General features: G+C 54.8%; 1 protein-coding gene across 2 annotated transcripts in view; it reads left to right on the top strand.

Annotated features, from left to right (window-relative positions):
- aacs (acetoacetyl-CoA synthetase) overlaps nucleotides 1-22,758 on the top strand; it is a 35,106-nt gene extending 12,348 nt beyond the window's left edge. For both annotated transcript variants that reach the window (XM_064353260.1, XM_064353259.1), the window contains exons 5-18: nucleotides 99-196; nucleotides 979-1,093; nucleotides 1,551-1,632; nucleotides 1,768-1,918; nucleotides 4,697-4,777; nucleotides 5,272-5,396; nucleotides 12,974-13,038; nucleotides 14,315-14,437; nucleotides 16,641-16,754; nucleotides 17,287-17,412; nucleotides 18,011-18,080; nucleotides 18,607-18,665; nucleotides 18,912-19,114; nucleotides 20,404-22,758. In XM_064353260.1, coding sequence (XP_064209330.1) covers nucleotides 99-196; nucleotides 979-1,093; nucleotides 1,551-1,632; nucleotides 1,768-1,918; nucleotides 4,697-4,777; nucleotides 5,272-5,396; nucleotides 12,974-13,038; nucleotides 14,315-14,437; nucleotides 16,641-16,754; nucleotides 17,287-17,412; nucleotides 18,011-18,080; nucleotides 18,607-18,665; nucleotides 18,912-19,114; nucleotides 20,404-20,541 — 1,550 coding nt within the window. In that variant the 3' untranslated portion in view covers nucleotides 20,542-22,758. The remainder of the gene's footprint in view (nucleotides 1-98; nucleotides 197-978; nucleotides 1,094-1,550; nucleotides 1,633-1,767; nucleotides 1,919-4,696; nucleotides 4,778-5,271; nucleotides 5,397-12,973; nucleotides 13,039-14,314; nucleotides 14,438-16,640; nucleotides 16,755-17,286; nucleotides 17,413-18,010; nucleotides 18,081-18,606; nucleotides 18,666-18,911; nucleotides 19,115-20,403) is intronic.
- The last annotated feature ends 864 nt before the right edge of the window (nucleotides 22,759-23,622 follow it).

Genomic DNA, 23,622 nt, shown 5'->3' with positions numbered 1-23,622 from the left:
ATGAAATCTCTCTTTCTGTCTTTCTCCCTCTTTTCCCCCTCCCCCTCTCCCCCCTTCTCTCTTCCTCCCCTCCCCCTCTCTCTCTCTTCCTCCCCCAGGTTATCTGCCCAATGGGGTCCATGCGGTTGAGGCCATGCTAGCTGCCGCTAGCATTGGTGCTATCTGGAGCTCCACCTCCCCAGACTTTGGGGTCAATGTAAGTACTTAATGCAGTGGGCTGGTGTGCAGTAGGCTGGTGTGCTGTGTGCAGTGGGCTGGTGGGCTGTGGCTGTGCTGTGTGCTGTGTGCTGTGTGCGGTGGGCTGGTGTGCAGTGGGCTGGTGGGCTGGTGTGCGGTGGGCTGGTGTGCTGGTGTGCTGGTGTGCAGTGTGCTGTATGCAGTGTGCTGTGTGCAGTGTGCAGTGTTGGGCACATTGTTACTCTGATGTGAGTGTGAATAGGAGCTGATTCTGCTGCCGTACGTAACGGAAGTGGGTGTGGGGGGACGTGGGTAATTAAAACGGGCTTGGGTAACCCTCTCGCACTCAGGGCGGGTCTGTACCCAGCCGGGCTGCTCGGCCAATCGCGCTCCTCCAGCTCGCCGAGGCCCTCGCGCTCAGTGTGAGGCGCTATAAATAGCGGGAGTGCTGTTGTCTGACAGCCTGAATAGAGAGCAGCACAGCCAGCCAGAGGGGTTGCATAAATGTAATCTGCATGGCCTGCCTGCCCTCTGGTGGTGGGTTGGTGGTATTACAGCGGTGGCTGTGTGACCTGGTGCAGCCTGAGGGCTGGCGGCTCCCTGAGAGCCGAGTGGCTGCAGTGGACGTGAGTCATGCGTGCGCTTTGACCGGGTTTGCAGCCATTTTAAATTCCCTATCAGAACGCTTTTTGGGACCCGGTCTAGGGTCATGTGTTCACACTTTCACTGGATGCTGATAAAGTCAGGAAATGAGCAAACGCTGCAGGGGTGTGCGCGTGTAACTCTGTGTTTGTCCTGCAGGGGGTGCTGGACCGCTTCTCGCAGATCCAGCCCAAACTCATCTTCTCTGTGGCTGCGGTCGTCTACAACGGCAAGCAGCACGACCACATGGAGAAGCTGCAGAGCGTGGTGAAAGGTCAGGAGCAGCCATACCCCCAAAACCCACCGTACCCCAAAACCCAACACCTCGCTCCCCCAAAACTATCTAACTGTATCCGTAAACCCATCACACAACTGCGCCCCAAAACCCACAGTATAACCACACTATACCCCAAAAACCCACCATATAACCGTACCCCAAAATCCACCACATCTCGCTACTCCGATGTGGCTCTGCGTAATTGGTGGCTGGTAGGTGCTAATGGAGCCACTAGGTGGCGCTTGTGCGGGGAGAACCAGAGGATTCTGGGCCAAATCTAACCCAGCCTGCCCATTCTGCTCCTCTCCGTAGAGCTGACCCAGCACACTCACAGCTGACTGCTGTTTGAGCTGCTGTCCACCAGGTGGCACTGCAGATACCTTTACATCTCACTGAATGTGCGTGCGTGCGATCCGTGTTTCTCCATCGTTGTTTCTGGTTCCTCGCTCTCCAGGGTTGCCAGATCTGAAGAAGGTGGTTGTGATTCCGTACGTGCGCTCCAGGGAAGAGACCGATTTGTCCCGACTGCCAAACAGGTGCGTCTCAGAACGGCCCACGAGTGCGGAATGTGTGCTCTGCTACGTTAGCATAGCAAGAACAGGCCAGGCAGCGCTCAATCTGTGACTGTGTCTGCCTCTCCCTTCCTTCCCTCTCCCCTCCCTCCCCCCCAGTGTGTTCCTGGAGGACTTCCTGGCGATGGGGAAAGAGGGGGATCAGGACCCCCAGCTGGAGTTTGAGCAGCTGCCCTTCAGCCACCCCCTGTTCATCATGTTCTCCTCCGGCACCACCGGCGCCCCCAAGTGCATGGTGCACTCCGCCGGGGTGAGTGGGCGAGAGAGCCGGGCGTTAGCCTGGTGAAGGGCGACCATTTTGCCTTTTGCCTAGCAAAGTTTGCTGCTGCTTTAGTTCTCATTTCGCCCCCCGCCCCTGAACGGTTCTTGTTCCGCCCCCCCACCCCCCCAGCGGGTCCCGTTCCTCTCCAGGTCTCCTGCGCTGTGGTTCGCTGTGAGGGCTCGCCGCCTCACTTTGTCTCCGTGGCAACAAACCTGCAAGCCGAGACCGGGCGGGGGTTCTGGGAGGCGGGGAGGCGGGGGGGCGGGGGGGCGGGGCACGTTTCTGGTCTGGTGCCTCCTCCCCAGCAGAGCGCCCTGCTTCCTGTAAATCGCAGGCTCAGGTGAAGCGCTGCCCTTCCCAGCAGTGGCCACTAGATGGCAGCGTGGGCCTGCCTGAAATGGGAGAAGCGTTTCCGTGGCGTTTCTCTGGAGACGGTCGGGGGGAGGATCTCAGACAGACGCAGCAGTCCGAGCGCAGCCTGAGCTCTGGGGGACAGGCCAGGCTTCTCACTGGAGCAAAGCTGGGCTGGTTTGGTGTGCGCGCGCGTGTGTGTGTGTGTGTGTGTGTGTGTGTGTGCTGCACAGTGCTCTGTGTGCTCAGTGAGAGGAGTCTGTAAGAGGCGTGGCCCTGTTCTCCTGCTGGATGAGCTGGGCCCAGCGGTGGCGCTCGGGGTTAGTGTTAGTTTAGTGTTAGTTTAGTGTTAGTTTAGTGTTAGTTAGTGTAGGGTTAGTTTAGGGTTAGTTTAGTGTTAGGGCTAGTTTCCCTCTCAGTGTAATTATGACAGTGTGAAGTCGCCGGGTTGCTGATGTGCGCTCTGCCAGTTAAACTGTTTGCTTAATGATGGCGTGTGAAGCGAATATGAGGCAGCTCATTAGACCCTGTGTGTGTGTGAATGTCTGGTGTAATATGTAGTGCAGTATAGAGTGTGTGTGTGTGTGTGACAGTGTCTGTGTGTATAGTGTGCAGTGTGTGTGTGCAGTGTGTGTGTATAGTGTGCAGTGTGTGTGTGTATAGTATAGTGTGTGTGTATAGTGAGTGTGTGTGTGTGTGTGTGTCTGTGTGTACGCATATGTGTGCTGTGTGTGTGTATAGTGAGTGTGTGTGTGTGTGTGTGAGCACAGAGAGGAGTTTCAGCTCAAAGTCATCAGGCTGATCCTCGCGCTGCTAATTAGCCTCGCTGGCTAGCGGAACTGCTCTGTGCTGTCGGGCTTCCATACCGCTGCTCCAACGTCTGGCGGCTGGAAAGGGCTGGACCAATCCCAGCGCAGCGTCACGCGGTCCTTCCGCTGACTTCCTGGCTGTTGAGGAAGTTGATTGCTTTGTGCTTTGAGCCATTGGACTGGGACAGCAGAACGGTGGAGCGGAAGAGCTGTTATCTCTACACAACCCGCCTGTTCTACAGCTCGGCAATATGACTGGATTCTACCTCACAATGTTGCCCCATGCAGACTGGATCTACCACTGTCAATCAGGCGGGGTGTGTGTGTGTGTACGTGCACCCACGCACCCACACACACACACAAACATGTAGGCACACAGGCACAGGCTTAATATGAATATTTTTTTGGGCCCAGTAACTATTGTTTACATGTTTTTCTGAAACTTTGGAAACGCAGTTAGAAGCTCCTGCTGGTTTGTGGAAATCTGGCAGGTTAGTACAGGGCTGGGATTCACACGCACAATATGGCCGCTACGGCCTCACAGTGCCAGTGTGTAAGCTGGGTTTTTTTTGTGTTAAAGTCATTAAGGAACAGACTGCACATGAGAGAGATCTGCATCACTTTGCATGTGTTTCCTTCATTCCCACCGCCCAGCTTATTCTTTTGCCTATTATATTTAATTTTTTATTTTTGCCAAACAGGTTCTCCTCTGTGACGAGCTGTTGGTGAATGTTCTTGTGAAGCTCGTCTTTAAAAGTGGAAAAAAGAGTGACTCTGGGGGAGGTGGGGAAACATGGCCGCCTCTGGCCAATTTGCTGGTGGTATTTGCACATGGGATCAGAAGGCAGGATCCATTCAGTCTGTACACATGACATTTGGTGGATATATTTTTGTCGTTGCTATTGTACTTTTACATCGACCCATTTTACCGAAACTGCTCTTTCAGCCTGACCAATAGAAAGCTTGTACTGTGTGTGAAACATGGCCACCGGCAGCCAATCCAGCGATGTCGTTTGTGCATAATAAGCAGGTTGTTGTAACATAAGCGTTGGATGGCTTGGTGTGAAATTGGGTGTAAACAGAATGTCGTGTCTAACGGGTGTGTGCTTCTGAGGGCCGCTGTAAGGCTTCCACGCGTCGTTGGCTTTTATCTTCATTATCGTTTGTGTTATGTGCTCTCCTCTCTGGGACCGCTTGACACATGAACCTGGGGGATATTGTTCCATAAAATATTTAATTATGAATGTTATCGGAGGGAAGGGCCAGCGTCCAAAACGGGAACGTTCCACACAGTGTAGTGCACTGCGCTGAAGTGTGATTTACTGTTAATGATACGGGTTTCAGCTGAGAATCTGTGTGGCTAGTCTGTATCAGAGCATATAGACTGTATGGTTAGTCTGTATCTGAGTGTATAGACTGTGGTTAGTCTGTATCTGAGCGTATAGACTGTATGGTTAGTCTGTATCTTAGCGTATAGACTGGTTAGTCTGTATCTGAGCGTATAGACTGTGTGGTTAGTCTGTATCTGAGCTAATTACATTTTCACCACACCCTTCCCTTTCACCCTTTCATCCCTCCCTTTATCCATCTTTTTGTCTGTCTGCAGGGCACCCTTATTCAGCACCTGAAGGAACACATTCTCCATGGCAACATGACCAGTAGTGATGTCATCATTTACTACACCACGGTATGCACCGCCCCCCCAGTTCAGTTTCCTCCAGCCAGCAGTACCCGCGCACAGCTTGCTTCAGAACACTGCGCCGTCTGTGATTGGCTGGAAAAGACACATCTAACATCACCTCAGCTAAAGCCACACTGACTGCAGCAGGGCAGACTGACACAGCCAAAACGCAGCCCAGAACACAGCCCTACAGCCTAGAACACAGTTTTGGTGGAGGACGGTGTGTTTTGGAGGGGAGGGGGGGGCGATTTCTGGGTGTCCTGACGCCTCTCTCGCTGTCCCACAGACAGGTTGGATGATGTGGAACTGGCTGTGGTTTGGGAGGGGAGGAGGTGTTTTTTGGGGGGGGGGGGGGGTTTAGGGTGTCCTGACGCCTCTCTCGCTGTCCCACAGACAGGTTGGATGATGTGGAACTGGCTGTGGTTTGGGGGGAGGAGGTGTTTTTGGGGTGGGGGTGGGGGGGTTTAGGGTATCCTGACGCCTCTCTCGCTGTCCCACAGACGGGCTGGATGATGTGGAACTGGCTGATCTCCTCGCTGGCGGTGGGGGCGTCGGTGGTGCTGTACGACGGCTCCCCCCTCGTCCCCACGCCCAACGTGCTCTGGGACCTGGTGGACCAGCTGGGGTAAGAGCACTGTGTGGAACTGCAGGGCGGGGTGGGGCTGGGTCGGAGGGCTGGGGGCGGGCGGTGTGGGACTCGGGGGGCGGGCGGTGTGGGGCTCAGTGGGCGGTGGGGCGGGCGGCGGGGGCGGTGTGGGGCTCAGTGGGCGGTGTGGGGCGGGGCTGGCGGTGTGGGGGGGCGGTGTGGGGCTCAGTGGGCGGTGTGGGGCTCAGTGGGCGGTGTGGGGCGGGGCTGGCGGTGTGGGGCTCAGTGGGCGGTGGGGGGCGTGTGGGCGGTGGGGGCGGGGCGTGGGCGGTGTGGGGCGGGGCTGGCGGTGGGGGGCAGTTGAGACGCCAGTATCCAGTCTGAGATCCTGCGGTGCTGTGCTGATCCGTCTCGCCCTCTCAGGTGAGCTCAGGTAACTGATGAGTGAGCGCAGGTGAGTGTTTCTGGATCGCTCTGGATCGCTCTGGATCGCTGTGTCTCCTCGCTCACGGCGGTGGCTCCTCCTGGCCCCGCCCCGCCCCGCCCCGCCCTGCCTGCGGAGGCCTGTGGTGTTTGATTGATGGGCAGGAACAGGCCTGAGACTCCTCTCTCAGATTGAGGTTTATCTGACTGACAGCGGGTCATATAGGCCGGCTTCCTGTCAGCACAGGAAGTGTGGCTTTTGTGCTTCTTATCTGACTGTGTCCGGTGTGTTAGGCTCTCCTCTGTGAGAGCAGCGTTAGTTTGTGTGCTGAACGCTGGCTCTGCCCTCTCAACACTCTCCAGAGAAAACACACCCTGCTGTCAGCCTGTGGAGAGAGACCGTCACACTAAACACACACACGCTCTAAACACACACGCATGCACATGCGCACACACACACACACACACACACACAGACACACAAAACACACACACACGCAAACATGCGCGCACACACTGAATACACACGCACACTCAGAAGCTGTGTGGTATGAGGACCATCATATCTTGCTCCACAGAATGGTCTCCTATCTCTGAAATATGCAAATGTGTGCAAACAGCGTGTCCAGGGCAACCGGTTTTGCTGGGGAAGTTTGTGTCTCCAGCCTGGGCGTTGGGCCAGCCCTGTATGAATTTGCCTTCTCGTCCAGAAAAGACTGCGTGTGAGTGAGCACTTTAAATCAGCAGCCAGAGCTTCAGTTTTCCGGGGTGTGGATCCTGGCCCCCCAGGGAAAATTCTCGGGGGGGGGGGGCAGCAGCATCACATGCCCTGTGAAAGAGCAGTGTGACAGTTCGTCTCCACAGAAGTGAGTTGTGTGAGTGTCAGTCACACAGCAGGACGGTAACGCACCAAGGACACACAGCCGTCACTGCAGTGACTGCCTCTCACATCCCTATACACAGTGCATTTATCACAGCCCCTGCTGTCCCTACCTGCCCCCCCTCGCCCTGCCCCCCCCTACCGCTCCGCCCCTGCTGTCCTACTGCGCCCCCCCCCCCCTCGCTGTCCCTACCTGCCCCCCCCCCGCGTCTCTGCCTGCGCTGGAGTGACTCTGGACTCTTCTGGTGGGCTCTAGCCTGGGTCAGGTTCCTTCAGCTTACTTGGTTCTGCTCTTCAGAGCCTCATGCTCACATACAGGCAGCCAGTGTGTGACATTTCAGACACACAGATGTCCATTCAGTGCAAAGGGCTCCTCACTAGGCCTTCCTACATAACCCAGCGTCTATAAAGCTTCTGACCACAGGAAGGTGCCGCTGTGTGCCTCTGGGCACCGTGGAGCTGGATGTTCTGTTTGAGGCCCTTGGCATAGAGTACCCTTGGCCAGATGGCATCAGGACGGGCTCAGAAGTCACGCTGCAAGCCGGGTCACTGAGTAGCTGTGCTGTCTGCCAAGCGGATGTGGTGAAATGAAAACTGCACAGCTACTGTGAGGAATCTGTGACCCTGCAGGAGTCTCCAGTCCAGCTGGGTTGCAGGGGGAAGGGGAGTCACTCCTGCAGGGCTGGGCTTTTGGGGAAGGGGAGTCACTCCTGCAGGGCTTTGGGGGAAGAGGATCTTCCGTGATTGTGGACACCTCAGCTGGGTGGAAGGCGATTGCACTCAGTGGGGTCCCCTCTTCCTCTCAGTGGGGTCCCCTCCTCCTCTTTACCAGCCCAGATATGGGGTGTGGCGGGACATCTACCAAACCCCTAAATCTGAATCACTTTCTTCCCAGAGTTCAGTCTGTTGTCATCTGGGATTAGAGAGAGTGAGAAATAAGTTTTATATATAAAATGTAATATCAATATCTGTGATATCTCCGGAGAGAGGGGATGGTGAGTGCGGTTTAATAAAGTCGGTGTAAAGTCTGCAGTGATTTCATTCTCAGTGGCTGGAGCTGTGTTCACTCAGCTGAAATTGTAATCTTTGAATTGCAGTGAATTTTGATCCCTAATGTCTACGCTTGGGTTGGCTCTCCAAGTCTCTCTGGATAAGAGCACCTTTGTAAATGTCAGTAAAGATTTCATTGTTGCCATTTCTATTGAAAAAAATAATAACATGATTGTGAATGGATAAATTAAATGGCTCCTGTGACTTGCGTCTTTCTACTGTTTGGTCTGATTAAAGATGAAATTGTTGTGGGATATGACTTCAATCTAGCCGTTCTGTCATATTGGTATTGATGTTTGTGTAAATTTGCTTGCCTATTGGAAAACAGGCTCAGTTTGTGAGACCTTGTTGGATGTCTAGTTTTTAGATTATCGTCTTTGAGAAACAGACGGTATAATCCCACATCCTGCTGCCTTATTTTCTTTCTTAATGTTATTTCTGAACTTTTAATAGGGCTGTTCACATTTTTACACAAACACAGAATTAATGTTGTATTACACAACACAGGAATATTGAGCGATTTTTGTCTGTCAGTCTATCATAAATAATACCTTTCTCTTGTAGAGTATTTTTAGTTTAGTCCAATTAATCAGTCTTGCATTTTCTGTATTCCGTTGTTAATTTGATTTGTGCTCATTTATCATGTGAAATGTTGATTAATGATTGTTTTCAAATGTAGCAGAGCATCCTATTGGTCACCTAGTCATAATAGAAAGATACACTGGTCTATGCGTGAGTTTGGTGTGTGTGACTTTGTTCTGTGTGTGTTCGGACTGTTTATTTTGTACAGAAAAACAGAATTATAAATCTTCATCAGAGCAATGAATTAAGTGTTCAAATGGGTGGATTATCTTTTTATCTGATTACTGTTTTACTCTTTGGCGTAGTTTTACCATGACAACCGTAGGAGGGCAAGACTGTGCAGGTATCTGTCCTGTGACCCGGACTCTCCCAGTCTGCTCTGTGGTCATGTGACCCCAGGAGTCGGGATGATGAATTTTCAGACTCCTCTTTGGTGTTATTGTTGGGCACTGGGCATCACAACTGCATCATAATCATCATGCAGTGATTTTGCTGTAACGTTGCAGTGATATTGTAGAAATGTTTCAGTAATGTTGCTGTAGCGTTGCGGTAGCATTGCTGTAGTGTTTCAGTACCAGTGCAGCAGTGGGCCTGTCCCCACTGTGAACTCGGACTGTGCCGAGCAGCTGTGCTGATTAGCGTTAGCATTGTGCTGTTAATGTGGGCCTTTAATTACTGAGTCCCACTATGAGCCCGGCTCCTCTGTCGGATCCGTATCGATCCACTTCATGTTTTATTTAGGATCGGCAGCGAGGCGCTGCCTGTGATTGGACTGCCAGCCTGGGTCTCCCCCGGAGCCGGATGGGGCAGCATTGTTTCCCCTCTCCTTATTTACAGCCTGCTGGTTAATGCCATATATTAGCCCGGGATTCAGTCAAGATCTGTTCTTAACTAACTCGCAAATAAATGCGAGTGTAATATTTTTTCCTTTGTAAGCACAGGTTGGCAGGTTAATTTTAGTGATTTCCAAACTGCAAGCTGTTTTTTTAGGTGATAATGAATGGTTGGATTTGACTGAGTTAGAGCTAAGGTGGGAATGGTGGTTAACCCAGAGCTTGCAGTCTGAGAGGGTTTAGCAGGGCTGTATCTCAGCGCTGGTTCAGCAGGGCTGTATCTCAGCGCTGGTTCAGCAGGGCTGTATCTCAGCGCTGGTTCAGCAGGGCTGTATCTCAGCGCTGGTTCAGCAGGGCTGTATCTCAGCGCTGGTGGTTTAGCAGGGCTGTATCTCAGCGCTGGTGGTTTAGCAGGGCTGTATCTCAGCGCTGGTGGTTTAGCAGGGCTGTATCTCAGCGCTGGTGGTTTAGCAGGGCTGTATCTCAGCGCTGGTGGTTCAGCAGGGCTGTATCTCAGCGCTGGTGGTTCAGCAGGGCTGTATCTCAGCGCTGGTGGTTTAGCAGGGCTGTATCTCAGCGCTGGTTCAGCAGGGCTGTATCTCAGCGCTGGTGGTTTAGCAGGGCTGTATCTCAGCGCTGGTGGTTTAGCAGGGCTGTATCTCAGCGCTGGTGGTTTAGCAGGGCTGTATCTCAGCGCTGGTTTAGCAGGGCTGTATCTCAGCGCTGGTTTAGCAGGGCTGTATCTCAGCGCTGGTTCAGCAGGGCTGTATCTCAGCGCTGGTTTAGCAGGGCTGTATCTCAGCGCTGGTGGTTCAGCAGGGCTGTATCTCAGCGCTGGTGGTTCAGCAGGGCTGTATCTCAGCGCTGGCGGTTCAGCAGGGCTGCATCTCAGCGCTGGCGGTTCAGCAGGGCTGCATCTCAGCGCTGGCGGTTCAGCAGGGCTGCATCTCAGCGCTGGCGGTTCAGCAGGGCTGCATCTCAGCGCTGGCGGTTCAGCAGGGCTGCATCTCAGCGCTGGCGGTTCAGCAGGGCTGCATCTCAGCGCTGGCGGTTCAGCAGGCTGCATCTCAGGCTGGCGGTTCAGCAGGGCTGCATCTCAGCGCTGGCGGTTCAGCAGGGCTGCATCTCAGCGGGAGCTGGCGGTTCAGCAGGGATGCACTCAGCGCTTGGCGGTTCAGCAGGGCTGCATTCTAGCGTGGCGGTTCACAGGGCTGCATCTCAGCGCTGGCGGTTCACGGGCTGCATCTCAGGCTGGTGGTTAGAGGCTGCATCTCAGCGCTGGCGGTTCAGCAGGGCTGCATCTCAGCGCTGGCGGTTCAGCAGGGCTGCATCTCAGCGCTGGCGGTTTAGCAGGGCTGCATCTCAGCGCTGGCGGTTTAGCAGGGCTGCATCTCAGCGCTGGCGGTTTAGCAGGGCTGCATCTCAGCGCTGGCGGTTTAGCAGGGCTGCATCTCAGCGCTGGCGGTTCAGCAGGGCTGCATCTCCGCGCTGGCGGTTCAGCAGGGCTGCATCTCCGCGCTGGCGGTTCAGCAGGGCTGCATCTCCGCGCTGGCGGTTCAGCAGGGCTGTATCTCCACGCTGGTGGTTTAGCAGGGCTGCATCTCAGCGCTGGCGGTTTAGCAGGGCTGCATCTCAGCGCTGGTGGTTCAGCAGGGCTGCATCTCAGCGCTGGTGGTTCAGCAGGGCTGCATCTCAGCGCTGGCGGTTCAGCAGGGCTGCATCTCAGCGCTGGCGGTTCAGCAGGGCTGCATCTCAGCGCTGGCGGTTCAGCAGGGCTGCATCTCAGCGCTGGCGGTTTAGCAGGGCTGCATCTCAGCGCTGGCGGTTCAGCAGGGCTGTATCTCAGCGCTGGTTTAGCAGGGCTGTATCTCAGCGCTGGTTCAGCAGGGCTGTTTCTCTAGAGGTGATGGCTGCTTCCTCACAGAGATGGAGATGGACTCCTGCCAGCCAAAGGGAAATTAGCATTTAGATTTGTACCAATTAACTGCGTTCAGAAGCAGGCTAACGAGGCAGCAGGCCTCTGTGGGGACAGGAAACGATTCATAAATCACCTGAACCGCCGCTGACAAACCGCCAGCTGGTCAGGACCTGTTTGAATGTCACTCCTTTACGTGTACGTGTGTATTTATGCATGTGTGTGTGTGTTTATGTATGTACGTATGTATGTTTCGCACACATGCACACACACACATTCTGCATATGTAAATGTGCACAGACACACACACACAAACACACCAAAATAAAAATCCAGTGCGCACTCTTAGGCTTCTTCTGTGCGGGGTCATTTGTGTGTGAGGGGAAGTGAAATTCGATTTTAGTGGGACGTAGGAAGCGGGGAAGATTCCGGCGTGGTTTCAGCCCGCTGTGTGAACACCCTGCACCTCAGGTGACCTTTCTGAAACATTCCGGAGAGAACCTCCTTCTGTGGCGGCTGGCTGATGCATGCTGGGAGGAGGAGGTTCTCACTGATTCCGCTTGACCTGAATGATTCCTCTGACAAATCTCTATCCCTTCTGCTACCTCAGTGTGGAGTTTGTTAGCACTACCTCAGTGTGGGTGTGTAGGTGTTCTGAGCTCAGGTGTGTAGGTTGGTAGGTGTGCAGGTGTGCTGAATGCTGAGGTCAGGTGTGTAGATGTGCTGAGCTCAGGTGTGTAGGTTGGTAGGTGTGCAGGTGTGCTGAATGCTGGGGTCAGGTGTGTAGGTGTGTAGGTATCTGCCTCGCCGCGCTAGGTGAGGGATGTGCTCGTTCCCGTGGCGACCGGTCCAGCGGTGCCAGTCAGTTGCCGTGCTTTGCCTGAAGAGGGCGCTAATGTCCCGTCTGACCGGCCGGCTCGCAGGAAGAGTGGGAGAGATGTGTTGCCGTGACAGCAGCCCAGGCACCAGCGGGGCTGGGCGCGGCATCGTGCCATGGCACACGGAGGCATGCAGGTGCATTAAACTCCCATGATTCCCTGGGACGGTCGAGAGGAAGGTTCTGGCCTAAACTTCACACAAAGCTGCCTTTTATTTTCATAAATATGCTGTTTGCAAAGAAGCTCTGTTTAGTATTTTAAAATGCATCTTAAATATGTTTGTTTTCAAACTGTGAGCCTGTATGTCTTTAGTACTGCTTTTAACGGCCCGCTGATTGCCGCTGTGATGTGAATGTGTGCGGATGTGCAGGTATGTGCGGGTGTGTGTGGTGTGAAGGTGTGATTGGTGTGCGGGTGTGATTGGTGTGCGGGTGTGATTGGTGTGCGTGGTGTGATTGGTGTGCAGGTGTGCTTGGTGTACCTGGTCAGGCGCATGTCTGCAGGTGTAAATCGGGTGTGTGGGGAAGGCCGGGGGCTTGGTCCATGTGTTGCTGGTGTTTATGTGAAGCTTCTCCTCCTCTTCCTCGCTCTTAACGGTCTTGGGAGATTTTAGCTGTCAAAGCGACTCTGAGAGTGATAACCAGCGACAGGAACTCTCTCTCAGCGCGTCCATTTCCCACAACCCCCTGGGGCGCTCTGCGCTCTGTCCGTCACTGCTGTGACAGGTGGGCGTGGCCCACTCAGAATGTTCCCTCTGTCACCGCTGCAACAAAGCTCCGACCTTTGACCTTTTGGCCCTCAGGTCTCCTCTCCTGTAATATGCCAGTCGGGTCATCAGTTATCAGCTGAATAGGTCAGGGTGAAGCTGAATCACTGCGGGGTGTAAATCCTGGCTCTGAGGCTCCTCTGAGAGATGCTGATACTCTGGAGAGTTTGAGGCTGCTGACTGACGCTTCTTCCCCAGCTCTGTTTACTGCGTCAGTGTTGCTTCTGTTCCTGCAAACATTGGATGAATGTTTCTGCAACTGATCTAGAAACCCTTCTGTCGATTTTAGGATCACCATCTTCGGGACAGGAGCCAAGTGGTTGGCTGTGCTGGAGGAGAGGAACCTCAAACCCGGTGAGTTGGGCTCAGCCTTTGCGATCGGCAAACTCCCCGCCCGGTTTCCGGACGTTTTGGCCGCTGAAGCAGCCGTGTGTGCTCATGAAACCGACCCCTGCGTTGAGCCGGCGTGACGGAAGTGTGAGGCGGCGCGTTCAGCTGCGGCAGAGCTTAGCGCCGAGCCTTATTGTCCGTGTGTCAGGCTGCAGCACCTGGATCGGGCTGCACAGGTAAACGTGCGTGAGCCTCCTGCATGCGATGAGTGGGCGGGGTTTTTCCGCCCAGGGAAGCCTGTGTCTGTGCGTCGTACCTGAGAGATCTCACCTGGCTCAGCGACTCCCGGTGTTCAATCCCACAAATGCCCCTGCCCCTGCCCCTGCCCCTGCCCCTCAGTATGTGTTCAGACTGAAGCGTTTGTGTTCAGGTTAAGAGCAGCACCTGACTCAACGATAAGCCATCGCAGAATTATCCCCGGGGGAATGTGGAGAATTATGGAGCTCTGGGTCCCAGTGAACAGCAGACATTTTCTTCCCCCCCGTCATCCTGGAGTGCCCTGGCGTGCAGTTTGACCAGGGGCTGTGCAAATCTCACGCTTGGCTGTTTTCCGCTGTTTGAACTGGTTTGGAGCGCGTTTCTCCTGGTTAAATATGCAGATGAGCTTTAATTTCGCACATTTATTCGCGAGCTTCCACCTCGGGGCTCCTCTCCCTGCCAAATCCGATCCTGATTGGCTCGGCACCCACACCTCATGTTTATTCATGCGTGCTGACCCGTTCCCATGGCGATTATGGGGAGTAAGTGTCTGGCTCCCTGCAACCTGCTGTCCGGCCTGGAGTGGGGGTTCGCTGTCTGTACCCCCCCCCCCGCCAGACCCTTAGGGGGGGTTTTTAAGAGGGGCAGCTGTCCCACAGCAAGGCAGGAGGGAGTGTTTTGGAGAGGTCGGGGTGGGGGGGATCCTCCTCATCTCCCCCATCCTGTCCTTCCGGTGACATTTATCGCTAACACCTGCCCCGGCACGGAAGGGGGGGTGGGGCGCGTTTTGTCCTGTGGGGTGGGGGCAGAGGGGTTGGCTGTGAGCAGCTTGTGCGACCAGCATTGCCTTATGATCAGCAGCTCAATGCCTCTCACATTTGTGATCTGTGTGTGCGGTGTGTTGTGTTATGATGCTGTGTGTGTGCGGTGTGTTATGAGGCTGTGTGTGTGCGGTGTGTTGTGTTATGATGCTGTGTGTGTGCGGTGTGTTATGTTGTTATGCTGCTTTACGTGCCTGTGCTCCTGTGCTCCCTCTGCGCAGCTGAAACGCACAGCCTGCAGACGCTGCACACCATCCTGTCCACGGGCTCCCCGCTGAAACCCCAGAGCTACGAGTACGTGTACCACTGCATCAAGAGCAACGTGCTGCTGGGCTCCATCTCAGGTGAGCGCCCCCTACAGGCGCGTGCGTGTACATACGCTACATCTCCAAAAGCCTGTGGACACCTGAACATCACACCCACGACCTCATCCCAAACCCACGGAGTGTCCAACTCCCCCTTTTTCCTCCGGGTGCTCTGGTTTCCTCCCACAGTCCAAAGACATGCAGGTAGGCTAATTGGAGACTCTAAAATTGCCCACTACACCCTTCAGTACTCTGCAGTCCCATTCTGTGAGCTTGTGTGGCCTACCGCTTAGCGGCTGAGCTGTTGTTGCTCCTGTATGTTTCCACTTCACAATAGCAGCACTTTGATGCTTGATGCTATGCACCTGTTAGCAGTGCGTGTGGCTGAAATGGCTGGAAGCCCTCATTAGGCGGGGTGTCCACATACTTTTGGAACTGCGGTGCATCTCAGCACTGGCGTCTCACAGCCTTTATGAGTTTCCAGCTGACCTCCCCAGTTAAATAAAGGTAAAACATGATGTGAGTGCAAGCCCCATAAACCCTGATGTCCGCGCGAGGAGCTGGTATTTAGAGCTGATCATAAAACCTGACTGTCTCTTTGGGTCTGAGTCTGCCATGCAGAAACTCCCCCTGGCTCACATTTACTGAGGAAATCACTGCACGGGCACACGCGCGCACACACACACACACACACACACTCTACTCACACACACACACACACACACTCACACACACTCTACTCACACACACACACACGCACTCGCACACACACACACTACTTGCGTGCACACACACACACACACAGACACACACACAAACTATTCACACACACACATGCATGCGTGCGCTCACATACAATATCTTCATCTCTGTGATATCAGCCTGTGTGATATCAGCTCAGTGCAGCAGCGCTGGGGGTGCAGTCCTACAGTGAGACACACGGCATGAATAAGTGAAGATGAGCCTGAGTGTGGGGATCAGTAATATCTGATTAAATTTACATGAAGGCCTTTGACTGAGCTCCTGTCCCCGAGCCTGTAGGCCCCGCTGCTCCTGCCCCCGAGCCTGTAGCCCCCGCTGCTCCTGTCCCCGAGTCTGTAGGCCCCGCTGCTCCTGTAGCCCCCGCTGCTCCTGTCCCCGAGCCTGTAGGCCCCGCTGCTCCTGCCCCCGAGCCTGTAGCCCCGCTGCTCCTGTAGCCCCCGCTGCTCGCCCGCCTGTAGCCCCGCTGCTCCTGTCCCCGAGCCTGTAGGCCCCGCTGCTCCTGTCCCCGAGCCTGTAGCCCCGCTGCTCCTGTCCCCGAGCCTGTAGCCCCGAGCCTTGCCCGCTGCTCCTGCCCCCGAGCCTGTAGCCCCCGCTGCTCCTGCCCCCGAGCCTGTAGGCCCCGCTGCTCCTGCCCCGAGCCTGTAGGCCCCGCTGCTCCTGCCCCCGAGCCTGTAGGCCCCGCTGCTCCTGCCCCCGAGCCTGTAGCCCCCGCTGCTCCTGTAGGCCCCGCTGCTCCTGTCCCCGAGCCTGTAGGCCCCGCTGCTCCTGTCCCCGAGCCTGTAGGCCCCGCTGCTCCTGTCCCCGAGCCTGTAGGCCCCGCTGCTCCTGTAGGCCCCGCTGCTCCTGCCCCCGAGCCTGTAGCCCCCGCTGCTCCTGTCCCCGAGCTGTAGGCCCGCTGCTCCTGTCCCCGAGCCTGTAGGCCCCGCTGCTCCTGTCCGAGCCTGTGGGCCCGCTGCTCCTTCCCGAGCCTGTAGGCCCCGCTGCTCCTGCCCCCGAGCCTGTAGCCCCCGCTGCTCCTGTAGCCCCCGCTGCTCCTGTAGCCCCCGCTGCTCCTGTCCCCGAGCCTGTAGGCCCCGCTGCTCCTGTCCCCGAGCCCCGGCGGCGGCGGCGGCTTTCCCTGCGGACCCAATTAAAACACGAGGGCCAGGATGGGTTCTGTTAGCCATCTCCTCCACTCATAAGTGCCTGTAGAGATCACTGATAAATGGAGGGTTGGAAAGAAGGGTGGATCGGTCAGATGATGAAAGAATAAATTTGTTGGTGGTTAGTCACATGGTGTATCAGTGGCACCTTGGTATGATCTGTGACATCATCTCACCAGCTCCGCCTCTTTCCACAGTCTGTATTTTAGGCAGAGCAATGTTCCAGAGTCTGGGTCTAACGCGGGTCTAACGCGGGTCTAACGCGGGTCTAACGCGGGTCTAACGCGGGTCTAACGCGGGTCTAACGCGGGTCTAACGCGGGTCTGTTCTGTTTTCAGGTGGGACAGACATCGTCTCCTGTTTCATGGGTCAGAACCTGACGGTGCCGGTGTACCGAGGGGAGATTCAGGCCCGAAATCTGGGCATGGCGGTGGAGGCCTGGAGCTACGAAGGTAAGCTTGACCTGTGGCGCAGGATGACGGCTAACACCCCGAGCGCAGCCACGGGATTGGCCAGTTACCACCCCGAGCGCAGCCACGGGATTGGCCAGTTACCACCCCGAGCGCAGCCACGGGATTGGCCAGTTACCACCCCGAGCGCAGCCACGGGATTGGCGTAGCTTTTACCAGACCCAAAGCTGATTGGGTGTAACCTCATTCTCCGATTTCAGAGCCCGTGGTTCTTTGCTGCTGTTCAGGGTATCTGATGGGCAGCGGAGGCACACTTGTTGCCCTTGCGGTGTCTCTGGGGATTATACTGCTCTTCCATCTCTGAGCTGTGCACCTGCGTTTGCACCCGGAGTCTCCGAGTAGGAGCGTTTGCTGGATGCCAGTTAAATGCACTGAAGATTCTGAGAGAATGTTGTGGAATAGCTGAAGATGCCTGGTCTCGCAGAACGGTTTCCAATGTGATCCCAGAGTAACTCTCAGGAGTATTTTGGTGGGATTGCAGAGTAACTCCGGGAGTATTCCGCTGTGATTCCAGGGAAGCCTGTTTGGGGGGAAAGCGGGGAGCTGGTGTGCCTGAAGCCCATTCCTTGCCAGCCCACACAGTTCTGGAATGACGAGAACGGGAGCAAATACCACAAGGCCTACTTCTCCACCTTCCCAGGTGAGCGCCCCCTGGTGGTGTGTGCACTGGTGTGTTTGATGTCTAAAATTTAGGGCGCAAGTTAAGTTTCCCACAGACAGTTCCTTTTCTTCTTCATATGGGAATTCAGAATCATAATCGATATCATTTTTGTCATTAACAAGTGGTTTTAGTTGCAAACCTTATTTAATTATCCAGTTGTGTGAGTGAGCGCTGTGATGCACATTACACGCTGCCCTGCAGAGGGATGGGGGGGCGCGTTCGGGCCCCCCCCCCGTGGCCGTGCCTGCACATACCACAGCAGCGGTGTGGAGCACGTTTCTCATCATCGTGCCCCCCCCCTCACCACCCTGGGACTCCGGATCATTCCGCTCCGTTTCTCTGGCCGGCGGTGTTTACTCTCCCTGCCGTCCCGCCAGCTCGCCCCGGCTGAGGGGGGGGCGGGGGGCGGGGGGGACCGGGTTTTAAAGGCCTTGGTAACGGCCCTGTTTGGCATGCAAGCTCACGGTCAGGGGTAGCAGAGTGCCCTGACCTGCCCCCCCCCCCACCCACCCCAGCTCCTCACTGACCTGGCCCCCCTGTGCGGATTCTGATGCCTGTGCTGCTCTCCTCCCTGCAGGGGTCTGGGCCCACGGCGATTACTGCAAAATCAACCCCAAGACCGGAGGCATCGTCATGCTGGGCCGGAGGTGAGCAACACAGCCTCCCTAACTGTGCTGCGGTAACTGTGGTGCAGGATAACTGTGCTACAAGGTAACTGCTGCAGGATAACTGTGCTGCGGTAATAACGCTGCTGCAGGATAACTGTGCTACGGTAATAATTGTGCTGCAGGATAACTGTGCTACAAGGTAACTGTACTGCAGGATAACTGTGCTACAAGGTAACTGCTGCAGGATAACTGTGCTGCAGGATAACTGTGCTGCGGTAATAACTGTGCTGCAGGATAACTGTACTACAAGGTAACTGTGCTGCAGGTTAACTGTGCTACAAGGTAACTGCTGCAGGATAATTGTGCTGCAGTAATAACTGTGCTGCGATAATAACTGTGCTGCAGGGTAACTGTGCTGCAGTAATAACTGTGCTGCAGGGTAACTGTGCTGCAGTAATAACTGTGCTGCAGGGTAACTGTGCTGCAGGGTAACTGTGCTGCGGTAATAACTGTGCTGCAGGATAACTGCCTCAGAAGTGACTGTAATGTCTCTGAATCATTTCAGCGACGGGACCTTGAATCCCAACGGTGTGCGATTCGGGAGCTCTGAGATTTACAACATCGGTGAGATCCCCCTCCCCCCTCCCATTCCCCAGCCCTGTGAGCCCCAGAGCACACCCCGCTCCTGGAGGAGCGACTGTCCCCCACTGCAGCGCTAAAGCTGCTTGTTCTGGATTTTTGGGGTTTTTATTTGTTTTGCATGTGCAGTAATTGTGTGATTAATGGCTGGATTAGTGTCTGTTTGTTAATATTTGGCACAGTCCCACCTCCCTTGGTGCGCCCCCCTAATCCCTCCCTCTTTCCTTGCAGTGGAGGCCTTTGAGGAGGTGTCCGACAGCCTTTGTGTTCCCCAGTACAACAGCGACGGCGAGGAGAGGGTGATCCTCTTCCTGAAGATGGCGCCCAACCAGGCCTTCGGTCCGGGGCTGGTCCAGAAGATCCGCGGGGCCATCCGGGTGGGGCTGTCCGCTCGCCACGTTCCCGCCCTCCTGCTGGAGACCCGAGACATTCCGGTATTCCCATCCCCGCCTTCCCGTTACCGCCCCCCCCCCACCATGGCCAGCAGAGCTGAGCGGTACGCTCGCTCTGTTTCTGGAGCGCTACGCTCGCTCTGTTTCTGGAGCGGTACGCTCGCTCTGTTTCTGGAGCGCTACGCTCGCTCTGTTTCTGGAGCGGTACGCTCGCTCTGTTTCTGGAGCGGTACGCTCGCTCTGTTTGTGGAGCGGTACGCTCGCTCTGTTTGTGGAGCGGTACGCTCGCTCTGTTTGTGGAGCGCTACGCTCGCTCTGTTTGGAGCGCTACGCTCGCTCTGTTTGTGGAGCGGTACGCTCGCTCTGTTTCTGGAGCGGTACGCTCGCTCTGTTTCTGGAGCGCTACGCTCGCTCTGTTTCGGGAGCGGTACGCTCGCTCTGTTTGTGGAGCGCTACGCTCGCTCTGTTTCGGGAGCGCTACGCTCGCTCTGTTTCTGGAGCGCTACGCTCGCTCTGTTTCTGGAGCGCTACGCTCGCTCTGTTTCGGGAGCGCTACGCTCGCTCTGTTTCGGGAGCGCTACGCTCGCTCTGTTTCGGGAGCGCTACGCTCGCTCTGTTTCTGGAGCGCTACGCTCGCTCTGTTGGCTCGCTGCGGAGCGCTACGCTCGCTCTGTTTCGGGAGCGCTACGCTCGCTCTGTTTCGGGAGCGCTACGCTCGCTCTGTTTGGGAGCGCTACGCTCGCTCTGTTTCGTGGAGCGCTACGCTCGCTCTGTTGTGGAGCGCTACGCTCGCTCTGTTTGGGAGCGGTACGCTCGCTCTGTTTGTGGAGCGCTACGCTCGCTCTGTTTGTGGAGCGCTACGCTCGCTCTGTTTCGGGAGCGCTACGCTCGCTCTGTTTCGGGAGCGCTACGCTCGCTCTGTTTCGGGAGCGCTGTTTCCCCGTCTTTGCCGTGTCAATAATAAACGATCGAAAAGAGATGTTTCAAATATTTTTTTTATCGGAACTACACGCACGCACGCACGCACACACACACGCACGCACGCACACCCGCGCATGCACACGCGCGCACACGCGCGCACACACACTCGCACACACTCGCACACACACGCGCACACACGCGCACACACTCGCACACACACGCACGCACGCTGTGCTTCATTTCCTCTCCAGCGCCAGTAGCTCTGAGAGGCCAGCGTGCCCCAGACAGACTGGCAGTCCAGCGGCTGATTTCTGCCCTGGGGGGTTGATTGAATCTCTGTGACTCGCTTCTATTTTTTGGCGCCTGTTTTTTTGACTGCCCCCCCCCCCCCCCGTGCCCCTCCCCCACAGTACACCATCAGCGGGAAAAAGGTGGAGGTGGCGGTGAAACAGGTGATCGCTGGGAAGGAGGTGACCCAGCGCGGCGCGTTCTCGAACCCGGACTCCTTGGACCTTTACAAGAACCTTCCAGAACTTCAGAACTTCTAAGCTGCGGGTGACGGCGGGGAAAGCCAGGCCTGGATGAGCCTGTGTTCTCTAGGGACTGCTCTGGTAAAGGGACTCTGGGACGGAGGAGGTTCAGCTCTGCTACTGACTTTTCTTATGCAGCATATTGTGTATATTAATTCTGATTTCTTTCTTTTTTTATTATTATGGTTATTATTCATCTTGTGTGTTTTCTCATCAACCTGTCATTTTGATGGAGGTTTCCTTCAATTCGCATCACAAAAATAACAGGAGAAAATCAGGGAAAAGGACACGCCCCTCCGCTGTCTGATTGGCTGTTTGGTGATGTTCCACAATCAGGTCTGGACTCTGTAGAACAGGAGGAGGTCTCACCTCACCTTGCCTGCCCTGCTCATGCTGAGTAACTGAATGGGGGAAGTGTGCAGTAGCGTGTGCAGTCTCGCTGTGGGTTGGTTTTCGGTTGTGTGGAGTTGAGCGTGTCTGAGAGATGGGGGTGTTTGGGGGGTGCAGTCTGGTACAGCGCTGAGAGATGGGGGTGTTTGGGGGGTGCAGTCAGGTGCGATGCTGAGAGATGGGGGTGTTTGGGGGGTGCAGTCAGGTGCGATGCTGAGAGATGGGGGTGTTTGGGGGGTGCAGTCAGGTCCGATGCTGAGAGGTGGGGGGTGTTTGGGGGTGTTTGGGGGGCGGCGCTGACACCCCTGTGCCGCGGGGCGTGACCGGTCCGCTACGCTTTCCGATCCGCGGGATGGTAACCAGGGAGACGAGTCAAACTCGGGGAGAAATGTTCAGACTGTCCGCTTCCCTTCGCTCTGTAGACACAGAGAGCGGGGGGGTGGGGCGGGGGCGCTGTCCATCACAAACACGCTGGTGCCTCCCCCAGCCCGCCCGAGCAGACGCTGGCCACGCCCCCACACTAACACGCTGATTAAGCTCGCACCCTGAGCGCTGTGTGCTGATGGGACAGTTTTACTGGAGTGGCCCGTGATTGGGCGTCCAGGGCACTGAACTGGCGTAATGGCTGTGAAACAGCTTTTGAAGTTTGGGGTTTAGATTGGGGGTGAGATTTCATCTCTTTCACACAACGTGTTATGAGACTGCTCCAAATCCTTCAGCGCGTTTCATTCCACTGCGTGTTTCAGCAGACTGGGCTGTCCAGACCAGACCATCGTGGTCTGAAACAGCTCGTTTTCCTCTTATTTTCACAAGATGAACTCATAATGAGTTTACTTTGATTGGCTTTAACTGTCTTACAGCAGTAGTCTGTACATGCAGTCAGTTGTTAGCAGTCATTCAGTCTCTTGCAGTGTATTAAACAGTCAGGACCCCCCTGTGTGTCACTAGCTGTGGTCTGTTAGCATGCTACTCAAACATATGTGGAGTTCTACAACGCTAGAACACCCCACAGGCAGACTGAGTCTGTGTGTTTGTGTGTGTGTGTGTAATGCGTAGCGCTCCTCCAGGGCGTGTTGTTGGTTCTGTGGTGTGTGTGTGTGTGTGTGTGACTGGTGAGAAACGTGTGACCTGCACTGACCTCTACAAACCGCGAACATGCTACCCCCCCGCCCCCCCCCCCCACCAGGAGAAGACAGCCGCTGGGTGGGGTACCGTGCCCCCTAACACCCACCCCCCCCCCAGGAGAACGCAGCCGCTGAGGGTTAGGGTGGGGGGGGTACCCTGCAGTTCTGCCTTTTCTCTGATTCAAAGACATTCCTGGGACTGGAATCCCATTTTTTTTTTTCTTTCTTTCTTTCTTTTACGAGATTATTGAACAACTGCTGAACACTACAAATGAGTGTTTGCTATGACTGTGTCCAGTAAACAACCCCAGATTATGATTATAGACCCGTTTTTAAAGTTTTCATCTGTTTCAATAATGAAAGGGGAAAAGGTAGATTTTATTTAACGTTCGTACATTTTTATTTTTGTCATTGTTTATATTTTAATGTAATAATATGAATACAGATTAGACTTAAATGTGCTTGGGGGCCTGTCTGTCTGACTACAGTAGAAACTATAGGAAAAAATATAAATGTTTGTGTGTGTGATCCGTTGTGTGTGTGTGTGTGTGTGTGTGTGTATATATATATATATATATACACACGCGCTGTGTGTTTGTGTGCGTGTGTGTGAGTGTGTTTGTATGACACTAACACACACAGAATATAAATACTATATAAATGCAGAGGAATATTCAGTTCCATATCTGTTAGAGATAAAATAAACTATTAATACAACTCAGTTTGTTGTTGTGTGATCCTTTTACATCTTCAGCAAATTCCACTGCAGCAGGAGAAATCATGCTTGGGTCTGTATGGAAGCCATAACTGGACTGTGGATCCCATTTATAGCACAACTGTGTGACATTTTATCTGCATTATGAATAATGTTTTACATGTTCTGCATTCATCCTCATTTTGGGTTTGATCTTAATCTTCACTCCAGACTGCTCTGGTAAACACATTGTATGTGTGTGTGAGAGAGAGAGAGACAGAAATACGGAAAGGCTACTTATTTAGAGCCTGTTTTATAGGAAAATGTGAAAGCTTGTTATAAATTGAAACGCACAGACATGATTTACTATTTACAAGAGATGGAGGATGAGGAACCAAGAACGGATCAAATAAAGTCAGCCGGTTTCAGACGTGAACCTGCGGAGCGTCACTGAAAGCGTGCAGATGAAACTCGTGGTTCCATCGCTGACACTGTTGGGTAATTCTGAGGTTACTTTCACATTATTTATTCCTTTGGATCAGATTCTCTACGCAGTGCGAATGTGAGCGAGGAAAAGAAGATGGCTGCTCGCTGTCATTCCGCTGGTGCGGGGGGGTGGGGGGTGGGGGGGCAGGTAGGCGATACAGGTGTTGCCAGCTGTCAGGCATGCGCTCTAATTGGGTGACTGATGGCCGTGGACGTGAGTGGCTTCCTGTGCAATAAAAAGATCAATCAATCAATTATCACCTCGTCAGAAGGGCTGGAGGTTGCCTGAGTGCGTTCTGAACGCAGCGCAGGACGTGCTCCGTGAACGCTTCCCACATGACAGCGGCGGGCGGGGCGTGGGGGAGCGGGGCGTGGGGGAACTTCGGGGACGGGCGCGGGCGTGGG

The sequence above is a fragment of the Anguilla rostrata genome, chromosome 10 (genome assembly GCF_018555375.3).
Source record: "Anguilla rostrata isolate EN2019 chromosome 10, ASM1855537v3, whole genome shotgun sequence".
Classification (NCBI taxonomy): Eukaryota; Metazoa; Chordata; class Actinopteri; order Anguilliformes; family Anguillidae; genus Anguilla; species Anguilla rostrata.
This window is presented reverse-complemented; position numbering and strand designations above follow the sequence as displayed.